The 27,246-nt window shown below is 44.1% G+C and overlaps 1 protein-coding gene across 5 annotated transcripts in view; it reads left to right on the forward strand.

Annotated features, from left to right (window-relative positions):
- PLEKHH1 (pleckstrin homology, MyTH4 and FERM domain containing H1) overlaps nt 1–27,246 on the forward strand; it is a 53,202-nt gene that overhangs the window by 6,632 nt on the left and 19,324 nt on the right. For 2 of the 5 annotated variants that reach the window (XM_081212818.1, XM_081212819.1), the window contains exons 2-13: nt 1,996–2,161; nt 11,148–11,210; nt 13,140–13,301; nt 14,406–14,489; nt 15,214–15,295; nt 18,860–19,845; nt 20,727–20,805; nt 21,289–21,380; nt 23,796–23,946; nt 24,868–25,010; nt 25,271–25,381; nt 25,767–25,853. In XM_081212818.1, the coding sequence (XP_081068944.1) occupies nt 2,036–2,161; nt 11,148–11,210; nt 13,140–13,301; nt 14,406–14,489; nt 15,214–15,295; nt 18,860–19,845; nt 20,727–20,805; nt 21,289–21,380; nt 23,796–23,946; nt 24,868–25,010; nt 25,271–25,381; nt 25,767–25,853 (2,166 nt within the window). In that variant the 5' untranslated portion in view covers nt 1,996–2,035. The remainder of the gene's footprint in view (nt 1–1,995; nt 2,162–11,147; nt 11,211–13,139; nt 13,302–14,405; nt 14,490–15,213; nt 15,296–18,859; nt 19,846–20,726; nt 20,806–21,288; nt 21,381–23,795; nt 23,947–24,867; nt 25,011–25,270; nt 25,382–25,766; nt 25,854–27,246) is intronic. The other 3 variants (XM_081212820.1, XM_081212821.1, XM_081212822.1) reach the window with 3 other exon arrangements.

Here is a 27,246-nt window from a genome sequence, read left to right on the forward strand (position 1 = left end):
ATATATATTCCATTTGCATGGCTGACAGTACTATGTGCATTGATGGCATCCATGCAGCCCTCATTCCCACATCCAACAGGGTGGAATGGATTAACCCTCAAAGGCAGATTTTCAACGAAAAACACAAAAAACCGTGCCCTCAAGCTTTTCTGCTCGTTAATTAATTCAGCCTTCTTTTTCAGCACTTTAGTAGTCATAGGTGACAGACAAAAAATTCTATGCAGGATGGCCAAGGAGAGAGGGAGCGTTCCATCACTTCTCTGTGGCCAACACAGAAACCGAGTGGGCTGCTGGAGGAGTGAAGTCCCTCTTTCCGCACGCAGCTTAGAAATGCTGCAGGAGGCTCTCCCCCTCTCCACTGGCAGCCCTCGGCAGGCTGGTAAAAAGTATATATTGGAGGCTGTCTCCTTTTGTGGGCTTATTTGCAAGGCTGAATTAAATCACCAGAATAGTTCCAAAGTTTTTAATTTCTATGCTCACCCCTCCAGCTTTTCAGCATATCTTTCCATTTCCATTCATTAAATTTGGGGACAAGCAAAAGGGACTTCCAAAGGTGATTAAAATGGACAAAGGGCCTTAGCTAAATATTTTTCAGACTGTGGCAATGAAATAGAATGAATGAAGCTTTATCTTTGTTCTCTCTTACTATCTGTTTCACTTGGATAATTCATAGCCAAAGCTTTGTCGTGGAAGGGCTTCTGTCATCCATGAGGACACTTAGTGCATTGTGTCTTCTGCTGCCCACTTCAATTAGCTCATGGGCTTCTAATGAAAGGGGCATATTGGCTATGTGAATTTTAAGCATTAGCTAAGCAACAGGCCTATCGTTCCTGCTCTTGTAGCTGAACCTACATACCAGGAGATTAAATACGCACTGACAGGCTACCAGAATGACCCTGGGAAACATTAAGAGTTAGTGCAGCTTGGTGGTCCAAAAGATAGCTAAACTGGGGGGAGAGAGAGACCATATGGAAACCAGAGTAGCTTTGATAATGTGATCTTTAGGAGCTGATAAGAAGATTCTGTTAACTCTTTCACTGCACAGTCTGGAACAACAGTGAGTTTATACCATAGTCTAAGGGCTTAGGTTGTTTGCGTTTGCCTAATCTTCTAATCAGGCTTGATTGAAGCTCTTGTCCTGGAAGTCTTAGTTGTTAAAAGTTTGTTTACAGTTGGAATCTTCATTTTGGATTCTCCTAAACTTCCCGAGTGTTTAAAATTTGAATGCAGAGTTGGTTTTGTGCAAACTGACATAGAATCATAGAATTCTATAGTTGAAAGGGTCCCCATGGGTCACTAGCCCGGCCCCCTGCAATGCAAAGTATAATGTTACCATAGCTAGATTGGAGGTAAAGGGCCCCCTGACCATTAGGTCCAGTCACAGACGACTCTGGGGTTGCAGCGCTCAACTCTCTTTACTGGCCAAGGGAGCCGGTGTACAGCTTCCGGGTCATGTGGCCAGCATGACTAAGCCGCTTCTGGTGAACCAGAGCAGCACCCGGAAATGCTGTTTACCTTCCTACCTATTTATCTACTTGCACTTTGAGGTGCTTTCAAACTGCTAGGTTGGCAGGAGCAGGGACCGAACAACGGGAGCTCACCCCATCGCGGGGATTCGAACCACCAACCTTCTGATCGGCAAGCCCTAGGCTCTGTGGTTTAACCGATAGCGCCACCCACGTCCCCAGATTGGAGGAGGCAGGGGAAATTCTCCTGTTAGGGAACATCCACCCTATATGTTTAAGACATATCCAGTGCATGTTTTAAGCTCATTACTTGCCCCAAAGAATATCCAGAGGTGTAGTTTGTTAAGGGTACTGAGAATTGTACGTAACTGTGAGGGGGAAACTTCCATTCTCAGGGTTCTTTGGGGGAAGTCAAAGGAATGTGTTTTAAATGTGTATTGGATGTGCTTTAAAAAAATATTTATAAAGACAATTCATATAGCATTTTGGACATTTCTGTCTCTTTTTTTTCTTTGTCTTTCTCACTTAGGACATCTTGAGGTCAGTCTAGGGAGAAGAAGGCATTAAAAATGGCAGAGCTCGCTGTTGAGAATGGTAGCTGCATGGACTGGCAGAAACGATGCCTTGCATTGGAGACACAGCTCTTCAAATTCCGCCTGCAAGCTAGTAGGATCCGGGAGCTTTTGGCTGAGAAGGTGAGGCAAAAGCTACATTTTGTAACTAGTCTTTGTTGCTTATTCTTTTTTTTTTAATACTTTTATTTTGCTTTAAGCAAATACAGATAAATATAGACAACCAAAATTACAAAAGAAAATTCCATTATAATAATGAAAAAAGCTAAAAAAAACTACAAAAAAATCAAATTACAGGGTTGCTTATTCCTAAACCTTTGGATGAGGATAGCTAGTAAGAGAGATTGTAACCCCCCGTGATGAGGCCAGGGACATATGTTTCAAAATCTTTATAATGAAAAATAAAACAGTTTCAACTTAAATTTGATACAGTACCCTATAAGAAGGTCTAGAGAAATTGCCTGCCATGTTTTAATTTGCTTATTAATGGACTGATTTTTTTAAAAAAAAAAAATTCTCTAAGTTAACAACATTCTGAAATATACACTATAATTAATTACAGTAACACCAACTGCAGTAGAATATCACAATAAAAACTACCATTAAAGCATACATTATAAAATTAATTTTAAATTTTAGCTTATACAAAAATGTATTTGGCTTAAGTTTCAGTTTGAGTAGCCTGAGGATGTGGACAAGAACTCGAATGGCTTTGAAATCATGATTTTCAGAATCTGATTCCCACCCTATCCACGTGTTTGTTATTTAAACCCCAAGCCCTCTTTCGTTCATTAGAAATCCTAAATTTAAATCTTTACCCAGTCAATGTTTTCGGAAAGAATTCCAACAGAATGGTGGCAGCACAATAAACTTGTCTGATTACTCCTGTACTTTGCCAAGCACCTGACGGCTGGACACCCCTGTGGAAAGGGAAATGAAGACTCTGGAGTTAATCCAGCCCTAGGGGTGTGGGTGTGTCAAGCTACCCTTTGTTGAGATTAGGGAGCAGTTTGGTTCAGTGATCAGGTTACTCTGTAACTGGCTGTATGGTTTTGTGATGTGGTTTTTCCTCTGAAGGCCAAAGAGTAAGCAGTTAAAGGCTGTAATTCAACAAAGGATTGTCAGAAGTGCTAGGAGCGAGGGGAGGTTTTCTTCATCATTTTCAGGCTAACAGGATGGTTGCCTTAGTGCTGAAAATGAAAACTGACTAATTTTGTAATTTAGTAAGTGATTTAGCAAGTCAGTCGAACAATTTAAGAACTGAATCACACAATTCTAATACACAACCTAAGTACCAGAATTTCAGCCTTAAGGGCTAGTTCACAAATTTGTTTGCTAATTTCCCACCCCTCAACAAATTCCTAGGGCAGTTTATAGTGACTCATTTCATAACTGCAGCATCAAGTGGTGACTTGTATGTATGAATGAACAAACCACAGGATGCCCATGCATATCCCTGCATAGCTCTTCAAATTCAATGGTTTTTTTTTTGAAGGATTTAGTTCACACATTCAGCTTTGAACATTCACCCTTTGAATTGTCTAGTGATAACTTATCAAGTGACTGTGCATGCACACACACACACACACACACACACACACGGGTGAACATTCCCCCAAGTCCTTAATAAACATGTGAAGGGTTGTTAGAATGCTGTCTTAATAAAAGTTCTTTGCACTGTGTTCTGCCATGCCTCTCTTGAGAAACTCAAAACAAATGCAATGCTAGCAATGATACTGCTCAAATGTTTTTTGGAAGCTTTCCATGGAAATTAAAGTATGCTGGAGTTTAGAATTGTATGCATTGTATGCCTTTGCTAACTGGCATTTACTTGCACTCAGGGGTTTTTTTTTTCCATGCAGTTGCACACACTGAGGAGAAAAGGGGTAATATTCTCTTGATGAGTGACATGGCAGGCTGTTGCCATGGCAGCATGATGACCCTGTTACAAATGAGCTGTGGGGCCTCTCAGGAGAGAGAGAAAAGGACTGAGAGAGAGAGAGAAATAGAGAGAGAAAATGGAGCTGAATCTAATTAACACAAAAGAGAGTAAAAATCCAAAGAAAAATACTTTGATTCTGGCAGGAATGCCTGACTAAGCTTAGAAGTGGAGATGTGTGTACACAGGATTTCCTGGGTACTTTTCTCATGGGCTCATTTGAAAGGTGTTCATACTGACTGTTAATGCATCTTCACCCAGTTAATCTAGAAATGCGTTCAAGAATCTCATGTCTTTAGTAACTGGCATTTACTTACACAGTTGTGCACACAATGGGAAAGAGGGGTAATATTCAGTTGATGAGTGACATAGCAGTCTGTTGCCATGGCGGCATAATTGACCCGGTTAACAAATGAACTGTGGGCCATGAATCTTTGGCCGCTCTCCTCACCTTTGAGACATCATTCTGTTCGATAATAGGGCTTTATCTTTCTACAGCACGTGGGAGAGGACAGCTTGGTGGGCTAGTGATCAGAAGCGTAGGAACCGAATTTTGAACATCTCATTTCAATGTTTGTTTCACAGTTAATTAGCCGTGCAGTGCAGTTTTCTCATCAGTATTACAAAACATGATATATAGAAAGTACAATCTGAATGCTCAGCTTATTGTTAGTTTGCCCCTGGGGATAACACATGATACTCAAAAAGCACCATGAAATTAACACTCTTGTCTGATGTTAAACAGAGCAGCAGTTTTAACATCCCACAGCAAGACAATGAAGTGGTGAGAAGGAAGGTGAATACTAATTATTTTTAAACTGAGTCAGGCTACATGGATTTTTATTAGCTTATCTGAAGGTTTGGCAGGCTGTCAGATGTTGCCATGAGATTTTTAATGAATGCAGACAGTTTCGGTATCCATTCAGTTGGGAGGTAAGTAGAGTTCTTCTGTTCTCAAAGAACCCAGGTTTCTTGGGGAGACCAGTCTCTAAAATGCTGGTCACGTTCAGCTTACTCATGAGAGACAGTGAACTATGCCAGAAAGTGGTCAAGTGTCAGAGTGGTACAGTTGCCATCGTTCACAAGAGCAGAAATATCACCAATAATGTGCAAATGGTAATGTCTGTGCAGTGAGCCATGGTACTGCAATGAAGTTGAAGTTTCGGTTTGGGACAAAAAGGATGTTAATTTCCAGGTATTATTCCAAGTAGGGGTGTATGCTCTTTCTGGGGTAGTTTGTCCACATTTGGTCCCCACCCTGCACTCAGCTCTCATCTGTGGCTCCTAGGAGCTGTCAGCATGTGACAGCAGCCACACCCCAGGAAAGGGCTTTGACCGACCAGCTAAACCAGGTGAGGGTAGTCAATGAGTCTCAGGCCCTTGGTGTGTTAGGGACTTCCCCTGCATGCGAAGACAGGCTCCAGCTGATTGAGCAGACAAGACCAACAGTGTGACCAAAGGTCAAGGTCGTGGTTTTCTGCACATGCTGTAGAGGGAAGCGAGGGGCAGATGGGGCTCATCAACCCGAGAAGGTTGCCCATCTAGGAAAAGGAAAACTCTGATCCTAAACCCCCTGAAACTCTGACCCTAAAACTTACAGGATATATTTTGGAGAATAAAAAGCTAGGGAATAAACCCTACACTAATCTGGAGTGGAGTCCGTAAGACAGATGGATGGTGCCTTGTACACCTCCTTCTAGCAACTCCTGATGCCAACTTACTGCTCTGCTTTCCTTTGGAGAATATCAGCGTGGCCGAGAGGGGGAGTCTTGTCATCTGGGCAGCGCAGCCCAAGCTTGTGCCCTGGGGAGGTTACTTTGGTGCTACTAATGACTTCATCCCCAGAAGTGCACTCCATTCTCTTGAGACAATGGAGAAGTCACATTGATCCCTCTTCCCTTCTGGGAATAGTAACTCTACAAGGGGAGTTATTGCATTTTTACCCAAATGGGATTGCTGCTCCCTATCCAAAAGCATTGGTTTTCCTCAAACAACCCTCCAAGGAAAACATTATGACAATTATTAAAATTAATGAGCTCTTGTATATAAGCTTGTGAGAACAAAGAACCTATGGGACACTGACCCATAGCCCTCTTTTCCTCTGCAGCAGGGAAAGTCTGTGTGCAGATATTGTTTTCCCAAGAAGAATGTGAAGGGAGGGGAGGTAATTTAGAGGTCTTCATTAAGGCATAGGAGAAGCCAGTCCAATGCAGGGCAGGAGGAAGGAGCTGCAGACACAGCTCTGAATTGATGCAGAGAAAGCCAGACTCTTGAGAAGAAGTGCAGGGGAAGTTACTTACATGAGATCAGGATGTTTTTAATGTAATTCCAGCTGATTTAATATCCATGCACTGCAATGGTAGTAGATCATCAGCAAAACGAGGATCAAACAGAAGCTTGGATATCAAATTTGAATGGGGGGGGGGGACCAGCTTTCTAAAATCCTTTCATTTACTCTGTCAAAATTAATGCTGAGTCAGTGCTTCAGCATGGTATTACCGCAGCATGGCACCGAGTATCTCTTGCCAACCTGGAACACTATAATAAAGGACGCTTCTGGAAAAAATGGGGCTGTTCCTGGCAGTGCAGTTGAACCATTATTCAAGGGCATGTTTTGCAAAAGTGAATGTGGAGCGAGTGAATATAGGAGGACAATCAATCACTCAAGCCCATGAGATGTACACACGGGAGGTTGAAGTCTCCTGTGTAAATTGGGCCCCAAATGCCGTTGAATTTGCATAATATTTATGTCAATCTCGTACCTGTAAATAACATGACATGGGAATATGTGATAAAGTAAGTAGCACTCTTTGAAATCGTTTCTAGACATTAAAAGATCCTGCGCATCATAGTGATTATATAGTGATGCAGAATCTATCATAAGTCTATCAAAGAGATATGGTGAGTTGAATGCTAATGGTGAGCTGGTGGCTTCTGTCATAGGCGAAGGGGATCGAGATATGGATATGCTCGTACCCCTTCCAATCTGCGCCCCATCCCGAGGGACGAAGGTAGGGTGAGCAAGGATTACTCACCTCCGTCACTGGTGTTGTGCAATGCCAGGTCTATAGGCAAAAAAACCGCCACCCTGCGAGACTTCTTCACCTCGCAGGGGGTTGACCTGGCTTGTGTGACGGAGACCTGGGTGCGCGAAGGGGAAACTGTCACCTTACGAGAGATGGCGCCCCCAGGTTTCTCCGTCCTCCACCAGTCGCGGACTGTGGGCCGGGGGGGAGGGGTGGCATTATTAATCCGAGAAGACTGTTCTTTCAGGGCTCTACCATCGCCATCGATCCCCGGCATTGAATGTGTTGGCCTAGTGTGGGGCTCCGAGGTGAGCTTGGCTGTCTGGCTGGTGTACCGGCCACCTAGCGCACCAGCAGCCACCCTGTCAGGCCTGTTGGAGGCGGTGGCTGGCTGGGCCTTGGAGTTCCCCAACCTATTGGTACTGGGGGACTTCAACATCCATGCTAATGCCACTCCCTCCTCACAGGCTCTGGACCTGGTGTCTTCCATGGCGACACTAGGGCTCCCCCAGTTTGTTTCGGGCCCCACACATCAAGCAGGCCACACGCTGGATTTGATCTTTGGCGCCGGTATAGATGTGATCATGTCTCCCTCGATGAAGGTGCCATGGTCTGATCACTACGCACTGAAAGCCAGGATTGATTTTCCACCCCCACCCCGCTTAGGTGGCGAGCCAATTTGGGCTCGCCCGCGGAGGCTGATGGACCCTAATAGATTCCGTCAGGCCTTGCGGGACCTTGCTCCCCCTGGCGACTCATTGACTGAGCTTGTTGAGGGCTGGAATACCCAGCTCCTGGCAGCCATCGATGAGATCGCACCTAAGCGCCCTCTGCGACCCCGCAGAAACCGGGCCCCCTGGTTTACCGAGGAGCTTCGGAAAATGAAGCGGGACCTCAGACGGCTAGAGCGAGTATGGCGGGGTGCCCGTGACGGAGCCTCAAGAACATCTTATAGGGTTTTTATGAAAACCTATGAGATGGCAGTGAAGGCCGCTAAGAAGTCTTACTTCTCGGCCTCCATTGCATCCGCTAGCTCTCGCCCGGCGCAATTATTTAGTATAATTCGGTCTTTAACGTCCCTTGAAGGACAGCCAAATTTAAATAACAATCTGACACACAGCTGTGAGGCATTTGCGAGCTTTTTTGCGGAGAAGGTCCTGTTGCTCCGCCATGACCTCCCTGCCAATTTGGATACAATAAAGGAACTGGAGGCCCCTCGACTGTCCTCGGGTCCAGTATTGGACCACTTTGACCGGATATCTCCAGCCGATGTGGACAGATTCCTCCAAGCTGGAAAGCCCACCACCTGTCCTCTTGACCCGTGCCCGTCATGGCTGATTAGAGCGTGTCCAGACGAGGTGCGGGCCCCCCTGGGGGATATCATCAATTTGTCCCTTGGCACCGGGATATTCCCAGGGGAACTGAAGGAGGCGGTGGTGCGTCCGCTCTTAAAGAAAACATCATTAGATCCCTTAGATCTATCCAATTACCGCCCGGTCTCGAATCTTCCATTCCTGGGTAAGGTGATTGAGAGAGCGGTTGCTGAACAGCTTGGTAGGTTCCTGGATGAAACATCTGCTTTGGATCCATTCCAGTCCGGCTTCCGTGCTGGCCATGGGACCGAGACGGCTCTGGTCGCCCTAACAGATGATCTCCGTAGACAGCTGGATCGAGGCGGGTCGGGGCTGCTGATTCTTTTAGATCTGTCAGCAGCCTTTGACATGGTCGATCACGAACTCCTGGACCACCGCCTTGCCGACGTGGGGATCCAGGGCACAGTCCTTCAATGGCTGCGCTCGTTTCTCTCTGATCGGGGACAGAGGGTGGCGCTTGGGGGGGAATTGTCATCGCGTCACTCCTTGGTGTGTGGAGTGCCTCAGGGTGCGATTCTCTCCCCGATGCTTTTTAACATCTTTATGCGCCCCCTCGCCCAGCTTGTCCGGAGTTTTGGGCTGGGTTGCCATCAGTATGCTGATGACACCCAACTCTATCTGTTGATGGATGGCCATCCTAACTCGGCCCCAGACACACTGACCAGATGTCTGGAAGCTGTGGCTGGATGGTTACGTGGGAGCCGGTTGAAGTTAAATCCTTCGAAGACAGAGGTCCTCTGGCTGGGGCGGGACGATATGGGATCGAGGGGGCAACTCCCATCTCTTGCGGGGGTGCAATTAGTGCCAGCACCGTCCGTTAAGAGTTTGGGTGTAATCTTCGATACCTCCCTCTCTATGGAGGCGCAGATTACAACTATAACAAAGGCGGCATTTTTTCATCTCCGCCAAGCTAAGCAGTTGGCCCCTTATCTCTCTCGCCCTGACCTAGCCACTGTGATCCATGCGACGGTCACCTCCAGACTGGATTATTGTAACTCGCTCTACGTGGGGCTGCCCTTGAGACTGACCCAGAAACTCCAGCGGGTGCAGAATGCCGCGGCGAGACTCCTTATGGGGTCTTCGCTGCGAGATCACATTCATCCAGTACTATACCAGCTGCACTGGCTCCCGGTGGAGTACAGGATCAGGTTCAAGGTGCTGGTTTTAACCTTTAAAGCCCTATACGGCCTAGGACCCTCGTACCTACGGGACCGCCTCTCCTGGTATGCCCCACAGAGAAACCTACGGTCTGCAAATAATAACACCCTCAAGGTCCCAGGCCTCAGAGAGGTTAGGCTGGCCTCAACCAGAGCCAGGGCCTTCTCGGCTGCAGCTCCAACCTGGTGGAACGCTCTGTCACAAGAGACTAGGGCCCTGCGGGACCTGACATCCTTCCGCAGGGCCTGCAAGACAGAGTTGTTCCGCCAGGCCTTTGGTCAGGGCGCAGCCTGACTCCCTCCTCCGGCAACCTGCACAGAATTTTGTTTAATCGGTTGCCATCAATTTGATTTTAACTAATTTTTATAATGAAACATTTTTAGAATGTGTTATTATTTGATTGTTTATTTGACTGTTGTTAGCCGCCCTGAGCCCGGCTTGGCTGGGGAGGGCGGGATATAAATAAAATTTATTTATTTATATTTATTTATTCTAAGTAAGCTGCTTATAGGAGTAGTGAATAGCATGTAAAATGTACCAGAAGGTATCCTTTCCAACCATATAATGAATGTCAAAATTCACTAATGAGAAAATGACGGGTGATAGTGCTGTTAAAAGGGATGTGGGTGGTGCTGTGGGTTAAACCACAGAGCCTAGGGCTTGCCGATCAGAAGGTTGGCGGTTCAAATCCCCGTGATGGGGTGAGCTCCCATTGCTCGGTCCCTGCTCTTGTCAACCTAGCAGTTCGAAAGCACAAAGTTCAAGTGGATAAATAGGTACCGCTTTGGCGGGAAGGTAAACAGCATTTCTGTGTACTGCTCTGGTTCGCCAGAAGCGGCTTAGTCATGCTGGCCACATGACCCGGAAGCTGTACGCCGGCTTCCTCGGCCAATAAAGCGAGATGAGCGCCGCAACCCCAAAGTCGTCCGTTACTGGACCTAATGGTCGGGGGGTCCCTTTACCTTTACCTTAGTGCTGTTAAAGAGCTAAGTTTTTTGTTTGATCCAGTCACATAATTCTAGAAATGCCAAAGATCACAGTGCCAAATGATGGGTTTGATTCTAAAGAAGTAGTAGAAGTAGTAGTACAGTGGTACCTCAGGTTAAATACGCTTCAGGTTACATATGCTTCAGGTTACAGACTCTGCTAACCCAGAAATAGTGCTTCAGGTTAAGAACTTTGCTTTAGGATAAGAACAGAAATCATGGTCTGGCGGCGCGGCAGCAACAGGAGGCCCCATTAGCTAAAGTGGTGCTTCAGGTTAAGAACAATTTCAGGTTAAGAACAGACCTCCGGAACGAATTAAGTACTTAACCTGAGGTACCGCTGTACTAGCATTACAAGTACTACTGATAGCACAGCATTTCCATGTGCTCTGGCACTCATCACAGTCTTCCATGCGCCAGTAGCGGTTTAGTCCTACTGGCCACATGACCTGGAAAGTTGTCTGTGGACAAATGCTGGCTCCCTTGGCCTGAAAGTGAGATGAGCTCTGCACCCCACAGTTGCTTTTGACTGGACTTAAGTGTCCAGGGGTCCTTTACCTTACCTTTACCTTTTACTTTAGTAGTAGTGGTAGTGAACTGTTTTTCATGTCTTATTTTCTTCTGAAGATGCAAGAACTGGAGCAAAGAGTGGTTGAGGCAGAACAGAGAGCCCAAAATGCAGAGAAACAGGTAAGAGCTTCTCTGATATCACTAGTCCCATAACATGTGAAAACCTTTACAGCTGGACGGGCACCCCAAGATTTAAATTATACAAAGGTTTTCAGTTTCAGGTGACACATTTACACCTTACAGTGCTTATAAGCTTTTAAACATGTTTCTAAACCTTGCTGTAGCAGTGGGAGAAATGTGTTCTGTGGGCAAAGCCTAAAAAGTATAGCCTTTGAGTCCTTCTCCAACTCTTACCCATACCATACATTTAGAAACCATGTCTCTCCCCCCTCCCCCCCAAAAAATCATGGGAACTGTAGTTTGTTAAGAGTACTGGGAATTTTAGCCCTGTGGGGAGTACAGTCCCCAGAATTCCTTGGGAGAGGTCATGACTATTAAAGTGGTATAAATGTGCTTTAAAAACATCGTGTGGGTGTGATCACAGGGATTCTGTGGTGATTATTCCCACCATTTTTAGTTGCTAAGCAATTTTTGGGACCCACACAGAATCTAGTTAAGCTACCAAGGATACTATTCTTCAGCATCCCTTTTTAAAGGGGGAGGGGAAAAGGTGAGTGGAAAATTACAGTCCAGGTTGGACCGCCATATCCTGGCCAAACTTGGCGGAGTGAATCAGGCCCGGAGGCTTGGAGTTTGCTACTGCCTGTTACCAATGGCACCACCCAGCATGTTATCTAAGGGAAATGGAAAGGCCTTTCGAAATGCCTTAATTAAATCTGACAGGCTTAGGAAGTGGTTTAATACATCATGTGGTGCTGCCACCCCACAAACAGGTATATTGTGCAGGGAAGCAAAAGACGTCTAGGAAATGAAATGACTTGTGTGCTGAGTCCTAAAGCTGGGTGTTTTTTCCAGCCCTTGAGTTCAGGGTTTTGGATGGTGTCTTCAATGTGCTCTTATCTTCAGATAAGGAATGCAAAATGGTTACTGTCCCAGCTTGGAGGTTTCAGTGTAGAGTCACCACTCAGGCATCAGAGGAAGCTGGGAGGGGCTCTTTCCTTAGACAGTAATTATTCCCAAGCTCTGATCCAAACACCGGCAGCTTGGCAGGCTAAGCTTTCTGGCTTGGGGTGCCACACGCTTGCCTTTCAGGTTCAGCGTAGGGGAGAGACTGTTTGCCTCTCTCTGTCTAATGTAGACAGACAGGAGGACAAAACACAGCTTTCTGCAACTCGGGGGCCAGGAATGTCCACTGGAGCATAACCAGCTTTCATGAAGAAATTGGCACACAGACTGGGAAATATCCCGCACGGCATTGCCAATCTCAATTTGAGGCCTTTGAGGAGGAGGTCAGTAGGCTAGGGCCCCGGCGCCGTCAACATTTTAAAAGAGAAAAGTGGAGACTACATTTGAGAAGGTACTCTCAGGCACAACCAAATTATTTATGACATCCCTATAAAGCTTCTGTCCAAAACCCTGGAAGGGGGCGGATAACATAGCTGCTGGGATGGAGAGAGGGAGAGACATGTTCATAGAAAAAGAAGGGGCAGGTGCAGAATGCCTGCCAAGTGGCGATTCAGTGCCCCACTTATATGTACCTGTAAGACATGTTTGATGTCTTATTTCTTCTTGTATACTTGGGACCATCTTGCTGTCTAAAGATGGCAGGCCTTCTGGGCATTTCTTTTAATTATCTTCTGAGAAATATATTTTCCTTGAGCCTTTGAATATTTAGGTTGTATATCCACTTAAGTGGAAGTGGGACTTACCTCAGACTAGGCTGAGCAGTGCTGCTAATGTGATATTTTCAACATCAGATACCAGCGCTCTAGTGGATGGGATTATATGAAGGGACAAATGTGTGAGAGTTCTTTAAGAAGAATCTGCCCTGCCCCAAATAAGGGTCCATTAGTGAATAAACAGTCTATTCCCACAAAGAGTCCAATGTGTTTCCTTCCCTTTCCCCACCCATTGTCATTACAATGAAAGTGTGAGGGAATCTTTCAGGTGGAAGTTATGGAAGAGAAGCTGAAACTTGCCCACATGAAAACAAGCGGTTCAAGTGTACACAAGAAATACCAGGAGCTGGTGAGCAGAGTGCAAGAAAAGGATGAACTGATCAAGAAACTCGAGACACAGCTGGAAAAGCAGGTAATTAAGCTATTTTTAGCTGGGACACACATCTTGCCTCCGCAGCCAGTGGGAAAGGTACCATATGATATTATGGCTTCTCTTCCTGCTTCTAAAATGCATTTATGTCTGTCTCCCCCTTCTCAGGTCAATATTTATTTATTCGAAACAGTTATTGCTGCCCTTGAGTAGAGTTTCCAGAAACAATATAACATACATAAATAAAACAGGTGACATCCCAAATAAAATGGGTGAACTCATGCAATGGGACTTCCTCTTTCTCCCCTTGCAGTTCCCTCATATGGCCCCCAAATCTGTTCTGGTGTGTTGCGGATCTCTGAAGCTGATTCGAGAGAACTGTGGCAGGGAGGGGGAGGAAGGAAAAGTCTCATTGTGTCTGCTTGCACAAAACTGGATATTCCCCATAATAGTAATTAATACGTTAGAAGAAGAACAATATTTATTTATTTATTTATTTATTTATTTATTTATTTATTTATTTATGACTGGAAGGGGGAGGAATTATGCCTGGCACCTAAATGATAATGCAGTTGGTGCCAGGCATGCTTCTCAATGGCAGAGGGAATTCCACAAACACAATGCCAGCACTGAGAAGGCTTTCTTTTTTTCATTATACATAAATAAATCTAATAACTACAAACAGTTTGCAGAAAGAGAAGAAAAGAAAAAGAAATTAGTTTAAAAAGAAGAAGTATGGGGCAGAAGAGTTAAGTTGTCACAGCTGGCAATAAATAACTATAGGAAACAGCTATGTGATTTAAGTCAATAACAGAATATATTAAGAGGGAAAAGATGCACTGAGAAGGCTCTCTCTGTTTGCCACTAGCTTTACTTTAGATGACTGGAGCACCTGGTGGAGAGGCTCTAAATATTAGCACATAGGCAAATTACTACGGGGAAAGACGTTCCTTCTGGCACCTGAGGTCTGTGGTCTAGTTCTGATTTGTAGGGCAAGTTTCCACAAAGTCTCCAGAATATTCCTTACTGCTATTCAAGAATTGTGCAAGAATCATGAGCTGTTGCCCATGGCTACACCTGCAATTTCTTCAAGTCAAATGGATCTGCTGCTGTCTTATAACATTTGTCTATTTCTCTTCTTCACAGAAGCAACTGAGAGCGGATGATGCTAAAATTGTCCAAGAAAAGGCTGCCAAAATTAAAGACTGGGTGACAGCTAAACTAAGAGAGGTGATGGCCAGTTTGTTTCTTCCACACCCCTAGTCCATAGAATTGTACAACTGCATTGGCATGAAAGGGGTGCTTGTAGTGACACCTCAGTAGGGATATTCTGCTCTGCAGTGACATGTAAACTTCTGCATTGCACTGTTGGAGAAGACAATGTGTACAGCTGTGTGCCTTCTTTTGTGTGCCGATGGACTGTAGAACTGGGCCAGTAATGACTCTTACAGTACAACCTATGTACAGTGGTACCTCAGGTTACATATGCTTCAGGTTGCAGACTCCGCTAACCCAGAAATAGTGCTTCAGGTTAAGAACTTTGCTTCAGGATGAGAACAGAAATTGTGCTCTGGTGGCACCTGCGGCAGCAGGAGACCCCATTAGCTAAAGTGGTGCTTCAGGTTAAGAGCAGTTTCAGGTTAAGAACGGACCTCCGGAATGAATTAAGTACTTAACCCGAGGTACCACTGTACTTGTTTAGTAATTTAGTTAGTGAAGTCCAAGCTTATTGGTTAAGCAGATCGTCATACTGTTTGGCCGTAAATATACAAGACAAAGAGAACTCTTCCTAGAGATAGGCCTTCCTTTCGAAGAAGGTAGGAATTTTCAATTAATTCTCTTAATTTTCTTGAAATTTTATTAAAGCCAAAAATCTGGACAGAACTGTTCGTAAAAGAAATATACTTTAAATGATTTTTTTTAACATAAAGTGTTTTCTTCTACTGTTTCACAGCTCGAGATGGAAAACCATTACCTCAAGGGTTATAACCTGAAGCTGACTGAGCAGATCAAAGTCCTTCAAGCAGCGCTGCAAGGTAAATATGTAATTTTTAAAATAAATGTCTAGGAACCAGCAGGGAAAGTGAAAAGAAGAACCCTCAGATCTCTGTGCAAGTTTCACTTTAGCCATTTGTAGTTTCCTTCTAGTACACAGAGGCAGAATGAGCAGAATATATTTCCATTTTCCATCATATATATATATCTCAGTTTTTTTTAAAAAATATATACTTTGAGGCAGGCTGTCTGTGAGATCTCTGTTTCTGTCTCCATACTAATGGCTGGTCTATTAATTCAGCTGTAAAGGCTATAACTAATGTCAGTGGCAGAAAATCCATTACCTTTAGGGGGGGTAACATCAAGCTTTAGATATTATCCTAAGGGTGAAGCTACTTTCTGAAAATCATAAGCAGATTTTCTTTTTTCTTTTTTTACTATGCACTCGGTCATTTCCTGACATGTTTGGATGCTCACAGGCAAAGTTCATGGGTCCACCTAAATGTGGATTGTAGATGTTCCATGGATGTTGCTTTGACACCGACGTTGTTCTTGTACCTGCTAAGTACAAGAACTGCAAAATCTCATTAAACCTCTCCGTCCCAAGTATGTTCTTGTACAACTAAGAATAGCCCCACCCTTTACGTGGCTTACGCAATTGCCGAGGACCAACCAATGTATCTGTGCTATATCGTTATTTCCTGCAGCTAGTACATAAAACCCAGTTGGGGATCCTGTGGCTGCCCTCCAGTTGTTGTTGAACTCCAAACTCCCATTAGCCTTAGCCAGCAAAGCCTATGGTCAGGGATTGTGGGAACTGTAGTCCAGCAAGATCTGATGGGCCATAGGTTCGCCATCCCTAACCTAAAGTATGGGTAATATTGCTGTACCTTTTTAAACCTGTGACATGTACAGTGGTACCTCGGGTTAAGTACTTAATTCGTTCTGGAGGTCCATTCTTAACCTGAAACTGTTCTTAACCTGAAGCACCACTTTAGCTAATGGGGCCTCCTGCTGCTGCCGCGCTGCCAGAGTACAATTTCTGTTCTCATTCTGAAGCAAAGTTCTTAACCCAAGGTCAGTGGCGTAGCGTGGGGGGTGCAGGGGGGGCCGGCCGCACCGGGCGCAACATCTGGGGGTTAGGGTTAGGGGGTGCAAATCCACGGGTTAGGGGGCGCAAATTACTTGCCTTGCCCCGGGTGCTGACAACCCACGCTACGCCACTGCCCAAGGTACTATTTCTGTGTTAGTGGAGTCTGTAACCTGAAGCGTATGTAACCTGAAGTGTATGTAACCCGAGGTACCACTGTATAATATGTCACCCATCTCAATCATTCATTACATTTTCTATGGGCCTATTCACATAGTGTACAATTCATACTGGGGCATGATAGTGAATATTGGGCTCCCATGCCTTTCTACTGCACATAGATACATTGAAAGTTACTGGGGGAAGCCTAGTCAAAATAAAAAAATTCCTTCCAGTAGCACCTTAAAGACCAACTAAGTTAGTTCTTGGTATGAGCTTTCGTGTGCAAGCACACTTCTTCAGATACAGGGAAGCCTAGTTTGCATTTATAGTGTTTGTTCTCCCTCTGTGCAACTAAAGATATGGGTTCTTTGTACTGGGTCCTGAAAACTTCATTCCTCACTGCAATATGATTAACATTTCAAATGTAAGGGAATTGTATTTTCCAAATTGCGCTCGCTCGCTCTCTAACAGCAAAGTAGGCATAGCCATGATGCACAGGCAAACAACCTGGAGCAGAGGAGAATTGTATGGAGGTGCATGGAGGTGCCAATCCTGTGCCAATATTACCTGACTGGCCTCAGTTCTCTGCAAGCGCAAGCACCTTTCCAGTTGAAAGCTTTGCAAACAACTTCCCATCCGTTTTGATTGCTAGCGGAATGAAATGGTTGCTATAATAACCTGGTATTAAGTGTTCCCAAAATGCCACCAATCAGACAGCTCTGAATGATACATTGACTCCTGCACATAATTGTACTGTCTCATTGTGTCTGATTCAATTCAGATTCTCCAACATAAGGGCTAATTTGAACCAGGGTTTAATCCCTTGTCTTCCATGCTCAGCATGGCAATGTGACAAGTCATAATGCATAAAGCATTGCCTTTGAACATATGCAGAGTGGATTTTCTTCACTTTTAAATAGCCACAGTCTCTCCACTACGTACCCAAGTGTGTTTGGGATTAACAGGCAGAACTTCCAAATAAGAAGTCCAGCCTTATGAGTCTCTCTAGCTCCTCATTTATTTATTTGTAAATTTAACCACTGCTCTGGAAATAAAATCAATCTCTTGCAGACATCTCTACTGATTAACAGATTTATCTACTGTTTTGTTTACCTGGAAAACTGCAGGTACATTTACCATGTTTAATACAGATCACTTTTGACAGCATTATACGGATTATTGATTTTGCTGGTTACAAAGGAATCTTTCTCCTTTGGTGTACAAATGAGGAATGCCATTTCACTAGTTTGTTGCTCAGAATAGACCTGTAAGAGCTATTGGGGGTGTTATAATCTGAACTGTATTACCTGGCCATATTTGTCCTCTAATTACAGATCACCAGAACTATCAGCATGGATGGGTAGGAGGGGTTTCAAATGATTTGGGCTTAAAGATGATAAATTCCTGTTTTTAGAATAGTGGTCTAATGGAACAAGTTTTCTACATATGATTATATAACGATTTTTGGCTACAAAGTGTAATAATATAATATTAATAAAATTATTATTATTTTTAAAAAAGTTTACAATATTCATTGGATATTTTGATCCAGTATCCTGGGAGTATTTAATTAATGAAACTAAACTCTTCAGCTGAAATAGTGGCTTACAGATCAAATTTTGCAAAAGAGAGTCACTGCTCAGACTAGCAATCTAAAAGACATGACACCGAGGACCAAAGGGATGGAGATGGAGGAAGAAAACAAACAAACCCAGACAGACGCTCCTAATTGTTTAGATATATACAGGGCACAATTTTTGCCATGATAAAGAAGTTTGTACAAAGTTTATAAAAAATATCTATATACCACTATATCACAAAAAATCAAAGCAGTTTACAACAGTAAAAACAAAGCAAAACTACACAATAAAAACATAAAAGTTAAAAACAGGGTTTTTTAGGTTGGAGAAAAGGGGGACATGGTAAGATGTGCATAAAATGATGGAGAAAGTGGAGAGGGAAAAGTTGTTCTCCTTCTGTCATAATGCTTGAACTTGGAGTCATTGAAAGTTGAATCTTGGTAGATTCCAAGACGGACAAAAGAAAGTACTTCTTCACAAAGAACATGATTAAAGTACAACATTTTCTCCCAGAAGATGTGGTGATGGCCACTATCTTGGCTGGCTTTGAAAGAGAATCAGCCAAATACATAGAGGATAAGGCGATTCATGGCTACTAGTTACAATGGCTGTGTTCTACCTTGAGCATCAGAGGCAGCAGGTCTATGAAACATCAGTTGTTGGGAATCACAAGTGGAGAGAGTGGTGTTGCACTCAGGTCCTGGTTGGTTGTGAGAACAGAATGCTGGACTAGATGGGCCTTCTTATGTTCTGACGTCTTTTCCCAATTGCAGATTTGATGACTGTGCCTTCTGAAGAATCTGTTTCCAACTGCAACATCCAGCTGTTTCGAGACCGATTGTCCTGCCTCCTTGAGAACTCAGACCGGGATTCCAGGATTCTTGCAATGGATATCAAACAGGCATATCAGAGTGTATCCATGAAAGGGGTTCCTTATATAGCAAGTGTGGTATTTATGAATGATGCCTGTGTAACGGGTGAGGTGAACAAATCGGTGCCTTCTCGGAGCTCACTGAGGCTTATCTCTGACTTCCCAGACTACCAGAACTCTTCGGTAAATGACCTGGTCCCCATGGCACATACCCAAATCTGCCCATCATCAAACCACCAAGCTGAGACTGTGAAGTTTCATGGAGCTTTAACTTTTCAGTCTCCCCTGGAGGAACTGCAGAATTCCATTGGTGATTCAGACAAGACATTATCTGACTTGTGCAAGCCAGCAGATGGACTGAGTGCTGACTTCAGAACTCATAGGTTGCACTCATCCTCATCTGGTGAAGTGAAAAATGTTCTTAATGGTTCTCTTTCAACTTCAACTCCAGCCCTGAAGTTGCCAAAATCCATTACTTCAACCTCCCACAATTTCCCAGGAAGGGAAGCTGGACTAGGTAACAGCATGACCCTCCCCAAAGTTCGGACTCCTAGCAATCCAAGGGACAGCATCCTGCTCGCCAAGCGGCATTATAGCCAACCACAGGCAGGAGCAGATTCCTTCCATCATGTGGTGAACAATGATATCGGCACTTTTAAGCCTATAAGTGCTGCTTCACATTGCCGGGGACAAGTGGAAGAGACTGATATAGATGAGGAAGTAGCTGAGAACATGGAGATGGAAGACTGTTTGGGGGAGGAGGCAGGGATGGATGAAGAGATTCACCAGCAATCTTGCTGTAATAAGGAGACATGGACTTCTGAAACCAGAGTGATGGACCCAGGAGGCAAGCCACCCACTCCTCCGCTGCACAGATTTCCATCTTGGGTAAGATATTCAGAATTCAGTACATGCCCCAAGACTTTAATTCACTGCATTTTTTATATTAAAAAAACCCACCACCAACAAAATCATTGCAGCTTGGAAATAACTGTGCATATTGCAAAGGTGTTGTTATTTTAATCTAATATTATATATCCACATGTTATATATTAGGGACAAATTCTATTTGCCATCAGAGGAACTGGAAACAATATCTAAAATAAATATACAAAAACTCCTAAACAATACTCCAACCCAAGTTGTAGCACCAGGAAGCCGAGATGCTTTTGTAAATAATTTTTCCCCCATATCTCTGCAAGAATTTTCATATCTTTGTTCTTCTTTCCTTTTTTTTAGATGTATGTAGGTATTGAGAATGAACACATATAATTTTGATGTGAACTTATTTTCTCCTTTCTCTTCTAATTTCTTGTGTGTTTAACAGTTGCTTCAGGGTATATATCAGAGATTGAAACTACACATTATCAAGCCAATACGACTATGACCACTGCTTCGCTCTTTCAAACAGAATTGGAGGTGCATTATTTGTAGGGGAGAAGCAGCTGGTAAAAAGAGTGTGCTCAACACCTCCCTTTCTCTTGCATCTCCTCTTCCCCCATGCACCCCATCCTCTTCCCTCCCGATGTGTGCTTCCAAGAAGAGTCTATTTACAATTAAACTGTAGGTGGACCTTTTGTGTCTCTATCCAAAAGACAGCTTACGCGTTTGTGCCACCTGAGAGATATGCTTGTAGCTCAGTTGCTAGAAACTCTCTCATAAAGACGACAGGACCCGAAGAAGGGACAAAGCAGCCCAAGTTGCCTTAAGTTCACCAAAAGTTACATTTTTGCTTTGTCTTTTCCCTTGATCTTTCCCCCTTGTTTTAGGAGAGTCGGATCTATGCAGTAGCCAAGTCTGGCATGAGGCTTTCAGAAGTGGCTCTTGGGAGTGACTCTTCTAGCCAGAGTAAGTACTAGCCAAAATTGTCCCAAAGATTCTATACATGACCAGATACCACTAGTGTTATCCGGTGGTATATTTTCAGAACATTTGGTCATGTAAACTCTTCTGTGATAAATGTACTACGGACTGAATTTATACCACATTTGCTGGTATACTGTATGTTTGGTGATAAAGGGCATTTAGTCACAGACACAACAAGGAAATTTAGTGCTCCACTAAAGGGCACCTCCATCAATTATGCTTTCTTTGTGATGGAGATATGGGAGATGAAAGATGGGTAGTCTTTACCAACACATAGTCTTTCAATGTGGTTTCAGATATAATGGTCATTTGTTAATCTTGGTCAGAGCCCCTGTTACCACATAAATGTTGATTATCCACATAGCCCCATCTAGCTAATTTAAACCCATCCATTTAAACATGCTGTGGGGATGCTAATTGCAGCTTGTCATTTTTCTTTCTTTCCTTTACGTATAAAAATCTCAGCTTCAAATTCTTCAAGCTATTCACCCGCTGGAACGTTCACCTGCCTCATTTACAGAAATGTCACTGTGCCTGTGTACACCATGCTAAAAGGGGTAAGAACGATGACACTTGTGTTAGGACCAATATGGGAAGGGGGACAACTCTGTGGGAACAGATGTGGAAAGCAATAAATGCGTAGGAGAGCTCATAGCAGAGATGGAGGAGAAATTTGTTCAGTCAACATTTTAAAGGGAACTGATCTAATTCTCCAGTCCTGACCCATATGCAAATCTGAATGCAGGTATCAACTGAATTATGCACTTCTCTGAGTTTTGTGATGCAGTTTCAGTACAAACAAAAATTGCACACAGTAAGGTATATTTTATATTAAGCATACCTATAAGTGCATATTTTATGGGGAAATGCTTTGAAAAGTATACAAAATGTATATTTTAGGGAAATAATGTGTACAAAATGCATATAACAGGTATACAAAATGTGTGCTCCAGCGTTGTGTGAACAATTCACACACAATTTTGGTTCATGTTTTTCTTAAACCTGCCAAGAAACTAGACAGAACAGAGCACATGCAAAGCAGACCTGTGATGGAAATAGGTCCTTGGAAATCTAATTTCTTATTACTGGCAGAAAACCATAAGCAAAAGTAATTACATTTGTAATAAAGCTATTCAGTTTACTGAGGAAGGTTTACTGAGGAATCAAGTGAACATTCAAATCAGGCAGAAGACCATCATGCATACATGCATGCATGTAATCTAACCCCCATGTAAACTTTGTGCAAGCAAATCAGGATGAAGGCACAATCAATAGGTTGTCTGCAGGTCTATCATTCAGTCCAGGTCAGTCTTCTTGTATGCATGAAGATGTCTCATACTTGCATGGCTACACCTTAAATTGTCTAGATAGCCATTAAGTGAATCTTGCCTGTGCTGTATGTCTGCACACACACCACACACACGCTGCCTGGTCTCATCCTCTTCCCAGAAGTCAGAAAAACCTCAAGCTAGGCTCATATTTGCATTTGAAATTACAGGCAATGACCACGTTAGACTCGTCCGAATGATGCACAACCCAGAAGTGAGCCCAAAATACAGTGGTGCCTCGCAAGACGAAATTAATTCGTTCCGCAAGTTTTTTCTTCTTGCGAGTTTTTCGTCTTGCGAAGCACAGTTTCCCATAGGAATGCATTGAAAATCAATCAATGCGTTCCTATGGAGACCGTCCGGGGACAGAGGGGACCTGTTTTAAAGCAAGGGAAGGGGCAGCGGGGAGAATCGCTTCTCCCCGTTGCCGCCCCTTTGTTCAAAAGGGGTCTGGGGACAGAGGGGAAGGCGCGCGCGCGCCTTCCCCTCTGTCCCCTCTTTTGAAGCAAGGGGCGGAGGGGAGAAGATTGCTTCTCCCCGTTGCCGCCCCTTGGTTCAAAAGGGGTCTGGGGACAGGGGAAGGCGCGCACGCACCTTCCCCTCTGTCCCCGAAGATTGCGGGGCTGGCAACGGGGAGAAGCAATCTTCTCCCCGCCGCCCCTTGCTTCAAAAGAGGTCCGGGGTGCGGGGGCAAGCTTCGTTTTACGAAGCAAGCCCATAGGGAAATTCGTCTTGCGAAGCAACTCGAAAACGAAAAAACCTTTCGTCTTGCGAAGCAACTCGAAAACGAATAAACCTTTCGTCTTGCGAGTTTTTCGTCTCGCAAGGCGTTCGTCTTGCGGGGCACCACTGTAGCATAAAGACGTCATGGGAAAGCGCGGAGCAGGCTTACTTTTTGTTCCCCATGAGATACTTTTTCTACCGCAACCTGTTAAATACTAACTAAAATAAGACGATGTTGTTGCACGCCAACCCAATCTCCAATCAGTGCAGGATTCCAGGGGTTGTAAGTGCTTACAGTTTCCTGAGATTGAGGGACAGCAGAGACTGTAGTGTCTTAAAGAAACAGTTTATTTACACATATATACAACCTGAGCCTACGATGGAGGGGCTCACGGCATTAACACCACAAGAAGGTCTTGCTTCTCCCATAGCCACAGCCTTGGATTCAAGCAGAAATCATGTGTATCTCTCCTTCCTAAACTTCTGCCTTTTCCCCCTAACCCTAATTGCCATTGGTAGTGCAGGCATATGCAAACTCGGCCCTCCAGGTGTTTTGGGACTACAACTCCCATCATCCCTAGCTAACAGGACCAGTGGTCAGGGATGATGGGAACTGTAGTCTCAAAACATCTGGAGGGCCAAGTTTGCCTGTGCCTGCTCTAGGGCATGGAGAATGAAATGAACAACTAGAGGGGCTTGCTTCTTTTGATCTAGGGGCAGAGTGTAGAGACAGAACAATGTAACTGGTTTAGAGACAGAACAATGTAACTGTTCTAGCTCTTTGTTTTCTTTCTTGTAAAATGTATATGCTGCTTATCTGTAGAAACAAAACTAAAAACCTCAAGGCAGTTTACGAAAGGTTCTTGTGAACTGTGATGCCTACGTTCCCTTTCATCCTGACTTTGGAGGCTTGTTTTCCAGAAAGCTACCCAAATCAGCAACGTTCCTTTCCTAGACGAGTCCTCCGGCTCTGATGATGACTGCAGCTCTCATGTCAGCTTCAGAACCTCCAATGCAGGATCTGAATGCAGAAAAGCAAGCATACCAGGCAGTCCTCGTGCAGTGAAGCGAGGTAAGAGGAAGGAAGTGCAGGATTGCTTTCTGGATTGCTGGGAGAAGCAGCTTTAAAATGATTTAAAAGCATCTGCAGGTAGCAGACCAGAATCATCAGGGAATTTGGGGCTTCAACTGTAGTAGAACTATCAGCACAATTCTAGGCACTTCCACTTCAGTGGAGCTTACTGCCAAGTAAGTGTGTTTTAAAAAAACCAGTCTAGAGATTATCTTTTATCTGCTGTAAATTATAAGTCAGCTCCCCATATGGGGGAAAGTTCATAAACTTTACTGCGATCCTTCTGTTAGTCCACCTGAAATCTTGCTGCTTCAGCTCTAAAAACAATGAACATCTCAAAACAGGTCATACACTAGGGAAAAGGTGTGTCAGTTTTGCCTTTGCAATCAAGGCATTTTGCTAGTAATGTTAATTTTGGGTTATTAGATGACTGGTAAATAGGCTATTTGGGACGCGGGGTGGCACTGTGGGTTAAACCACAGAGCCTAGGACTTCCCGATCAGAAGGTCGGCGGTTCAAATCCCCCGCAACGGGGTGAGCTCCTGTTGCTCAGTCCCTGCTCCTGCCAACCTAGCAGTTCGAAAGCACATCAAAGTGCAAGTAGATAAATAGGTACCGCTCCGGCAGGAAGGTAAACGGCGTTTCCGTGTGCTGCTCTGGTTCACCAGAAGCGGCTTAGTCATGCGGGCCACATGACCTAGAAGCTGTACACCGGCTCCCTCAGCCAATAAAGCAAGATGAGCACCGCAACCCCAGAGTCGGCCATGACTGAACCTAATGGTCAGGGGTCCCTTTAGCTAATTAGGCTGTTAGATGATTGGTAGTTTTGTGAGCCTGTTTCAATAGTTTTGGTTCTGCATGCAAGTTTGGTCTTATTGAACAAGGCAAGCATGCATGTTCTTGGGTTCTTTTTATTTCTAGCAGGTGTCTCTATGTCTTCACTAAGCTCGGAGAGTGACTACGCCATCCCCCCTGATGCCTACTCCGTTGATGAAGATTATTCTGAACCAGAGCACAAGTTGCAGCGGACATCATCCTATTCCACGGATGGTGGAGTGTGCAGTGTAAGCTATCCCTACCATCACCAACACCATCTGCACTTTGGGCAGTCTTAGCATCAGCCTTTTCAAATAGAACAAATCCGGTGCCTGCCAGCTGGTGAGGGGTGTGGCCTAGGGAGAGGGATGTGACTGGGGAGGGGTTCTGGGCTTGGAGGAATCCCAAAGGAACCCAGCTAAAGAGGGCTGGAGGGTCTGAGGTTCCCCAGCCCTGGTTTGCACCTTGTCCATTGCACAGGAAAATATATCTGTTTTCTTTCATCTAGGAGCCACTGGAGAAATCTGGCTATTTGCTGAAAATGGGCAACCAAGTGAAGGCATGGAAGAGGCGGTGGTTTGTGTTGAGAAACGGACAGATCATGTATTATAAGTCCCCGGTGAGTTAGTAGCAAATCTTCATATTCAGTAGTTTTAATAAACTACTCATCCTTTGGCCATCTTTGATATGTTTTTTTATCCCCAATATCAGTAACAGAATCGAGATATTATTCCCTCCAAAGAACGCACACAAAAACCACCATCACTCACAGTCCCACCTACTAAAACTGGGGCTGTTGATTAATTTATTGATCAATGCATGTTTTCAGCCCTAATTTTTAAAATATTTATTAGCAACATTATCATGTCATTGGTGCTTTCTCTGCTGTGAATATAGTAAACCAGCCACGTATGCAGAATGTTACCTGGAGGTTGTGCCTCACCTTTTCTCCATCCCTTATATCGTATTGTTCATTGTCTCTTGCATTTCCTTCCTCTCTCCAGAGTGATGTCATCTGCAAGCCCCAGGGGCAGGTGGAACTGAATTCTTCTTGCCAGATCATACGGGGTGAAGGATCTCAAACATTCCAAGTGAGCATTGCTTTTGACCTTTGTTTCTTATTTCTGAAGTCTAAAGGGCACTAACAGAGATTGGCAGGGAGAGAAAATGTTTTAATTGAGACAACTTTCCCTGTCATGACAAACCTAAATTGAAGTTCTTGGTTTTCATATGGTTTTGCCCTGCAGAAAAGATCAGGCAGATTAAGTTCATATACTAGAAGACCTGAAACCTAATACTCAACGTAAACTTAACCTTTAATGTTTGAAGAAAGCTGTAGAAAGGTTTTGACACAGCCCACTTTCCTGTAAAGTCTCCCAAGTATTATTGCACTTCTGTCAATAATGCAGAAACGTCTAAATTACAGCACTTTGATCTGTTCAGATTCATTATACATAATTTTTAAAAAACCATTTATTCCATCATACATAAAATATAAACACAAATAAAAACAGAAGATGCAAATATATCAGAAAAGTCAACAGGGGCCACATATCCATTCTCTTAATTTGTCTTCAAAATCGGAAGATGTTAGGATACAGATACATTCTCACATCACACGAAATTTCGTAACTATCAGCCATATTTGACAAAGGTTAAATCCTGCTGACATCACTTATACTCAAGATGGCTATTTTCTACCTCCAGTGTCTAAGGCAGTATGCCACTGAATACTGGTTGTTGATAATCCCAAGTGGGGAGAGAGCACTGCTACACTTGGGTCCTTCCTATGGGCTTCCTGTAGGCATCTTGTCAGCCACTGTGACAACCAGGATGTTAGACTTCAAGGGACCTTTGGCCTAATCCAGCAGGGATCTTGTTATGCTATTATGTCCCCTTCGTACAAAACTTGCAGTAGTGCTCCTGCAATGTTTGCAGAGCAGTGCTGCCGCTGGAATTTCTTCTGGAATTTCTTGTGCTGCCAGTTCTTCTCTGGATATCACCTAGCCCATGAATAGGCAAACTAAGGCCCAGGGGCCAGATTTGGCCCAATCGCCTTCTAAATCCGGCCCACGGACGGTTCGGGAATCAGCGTGTTTTTACATGAGTAGAATGTGTCCTTTTATTTAAAATGCACCTCTGGGTTATTTGTGGGGCCTGCCTGGTGTTTTTACATGAGTAGAATGTGTCCTTTTATTTAAAATGCACCTCTGGGTTATTTGTGGGGCATAGGAATTTTTTCCTTTTTTTCCCTTTCAAAATATAGTCTGGCCCTCCACAAGGTCTGAGTGACAGTGGACCGGCCCCCCAATGAAAGAGTTTGCTGATCCCTGACTTAGCTTGATTTTTATATCCTCGAATGGCATTGAAGAGCAACTAAATTTTTAGGTGTGTGTCATAATAAACAACACACTGGCAATTCATCTCACTGAGTGTGTCGCAGTTCTGCTCCCCCCCCCCCTTTGGCAGCTCATCAATGCCAAT

This window comes from Podarcis bocagei (assembly GCF_964188305.1).
Source record: "Podarcis bocagei genome assembly, chromosome: 1".
NCBI lineage: Eukaryota > Metazoa > Chordata > Lepidosauria > Squamata > Lacertidae > Podarcis > Podarcis bocagei.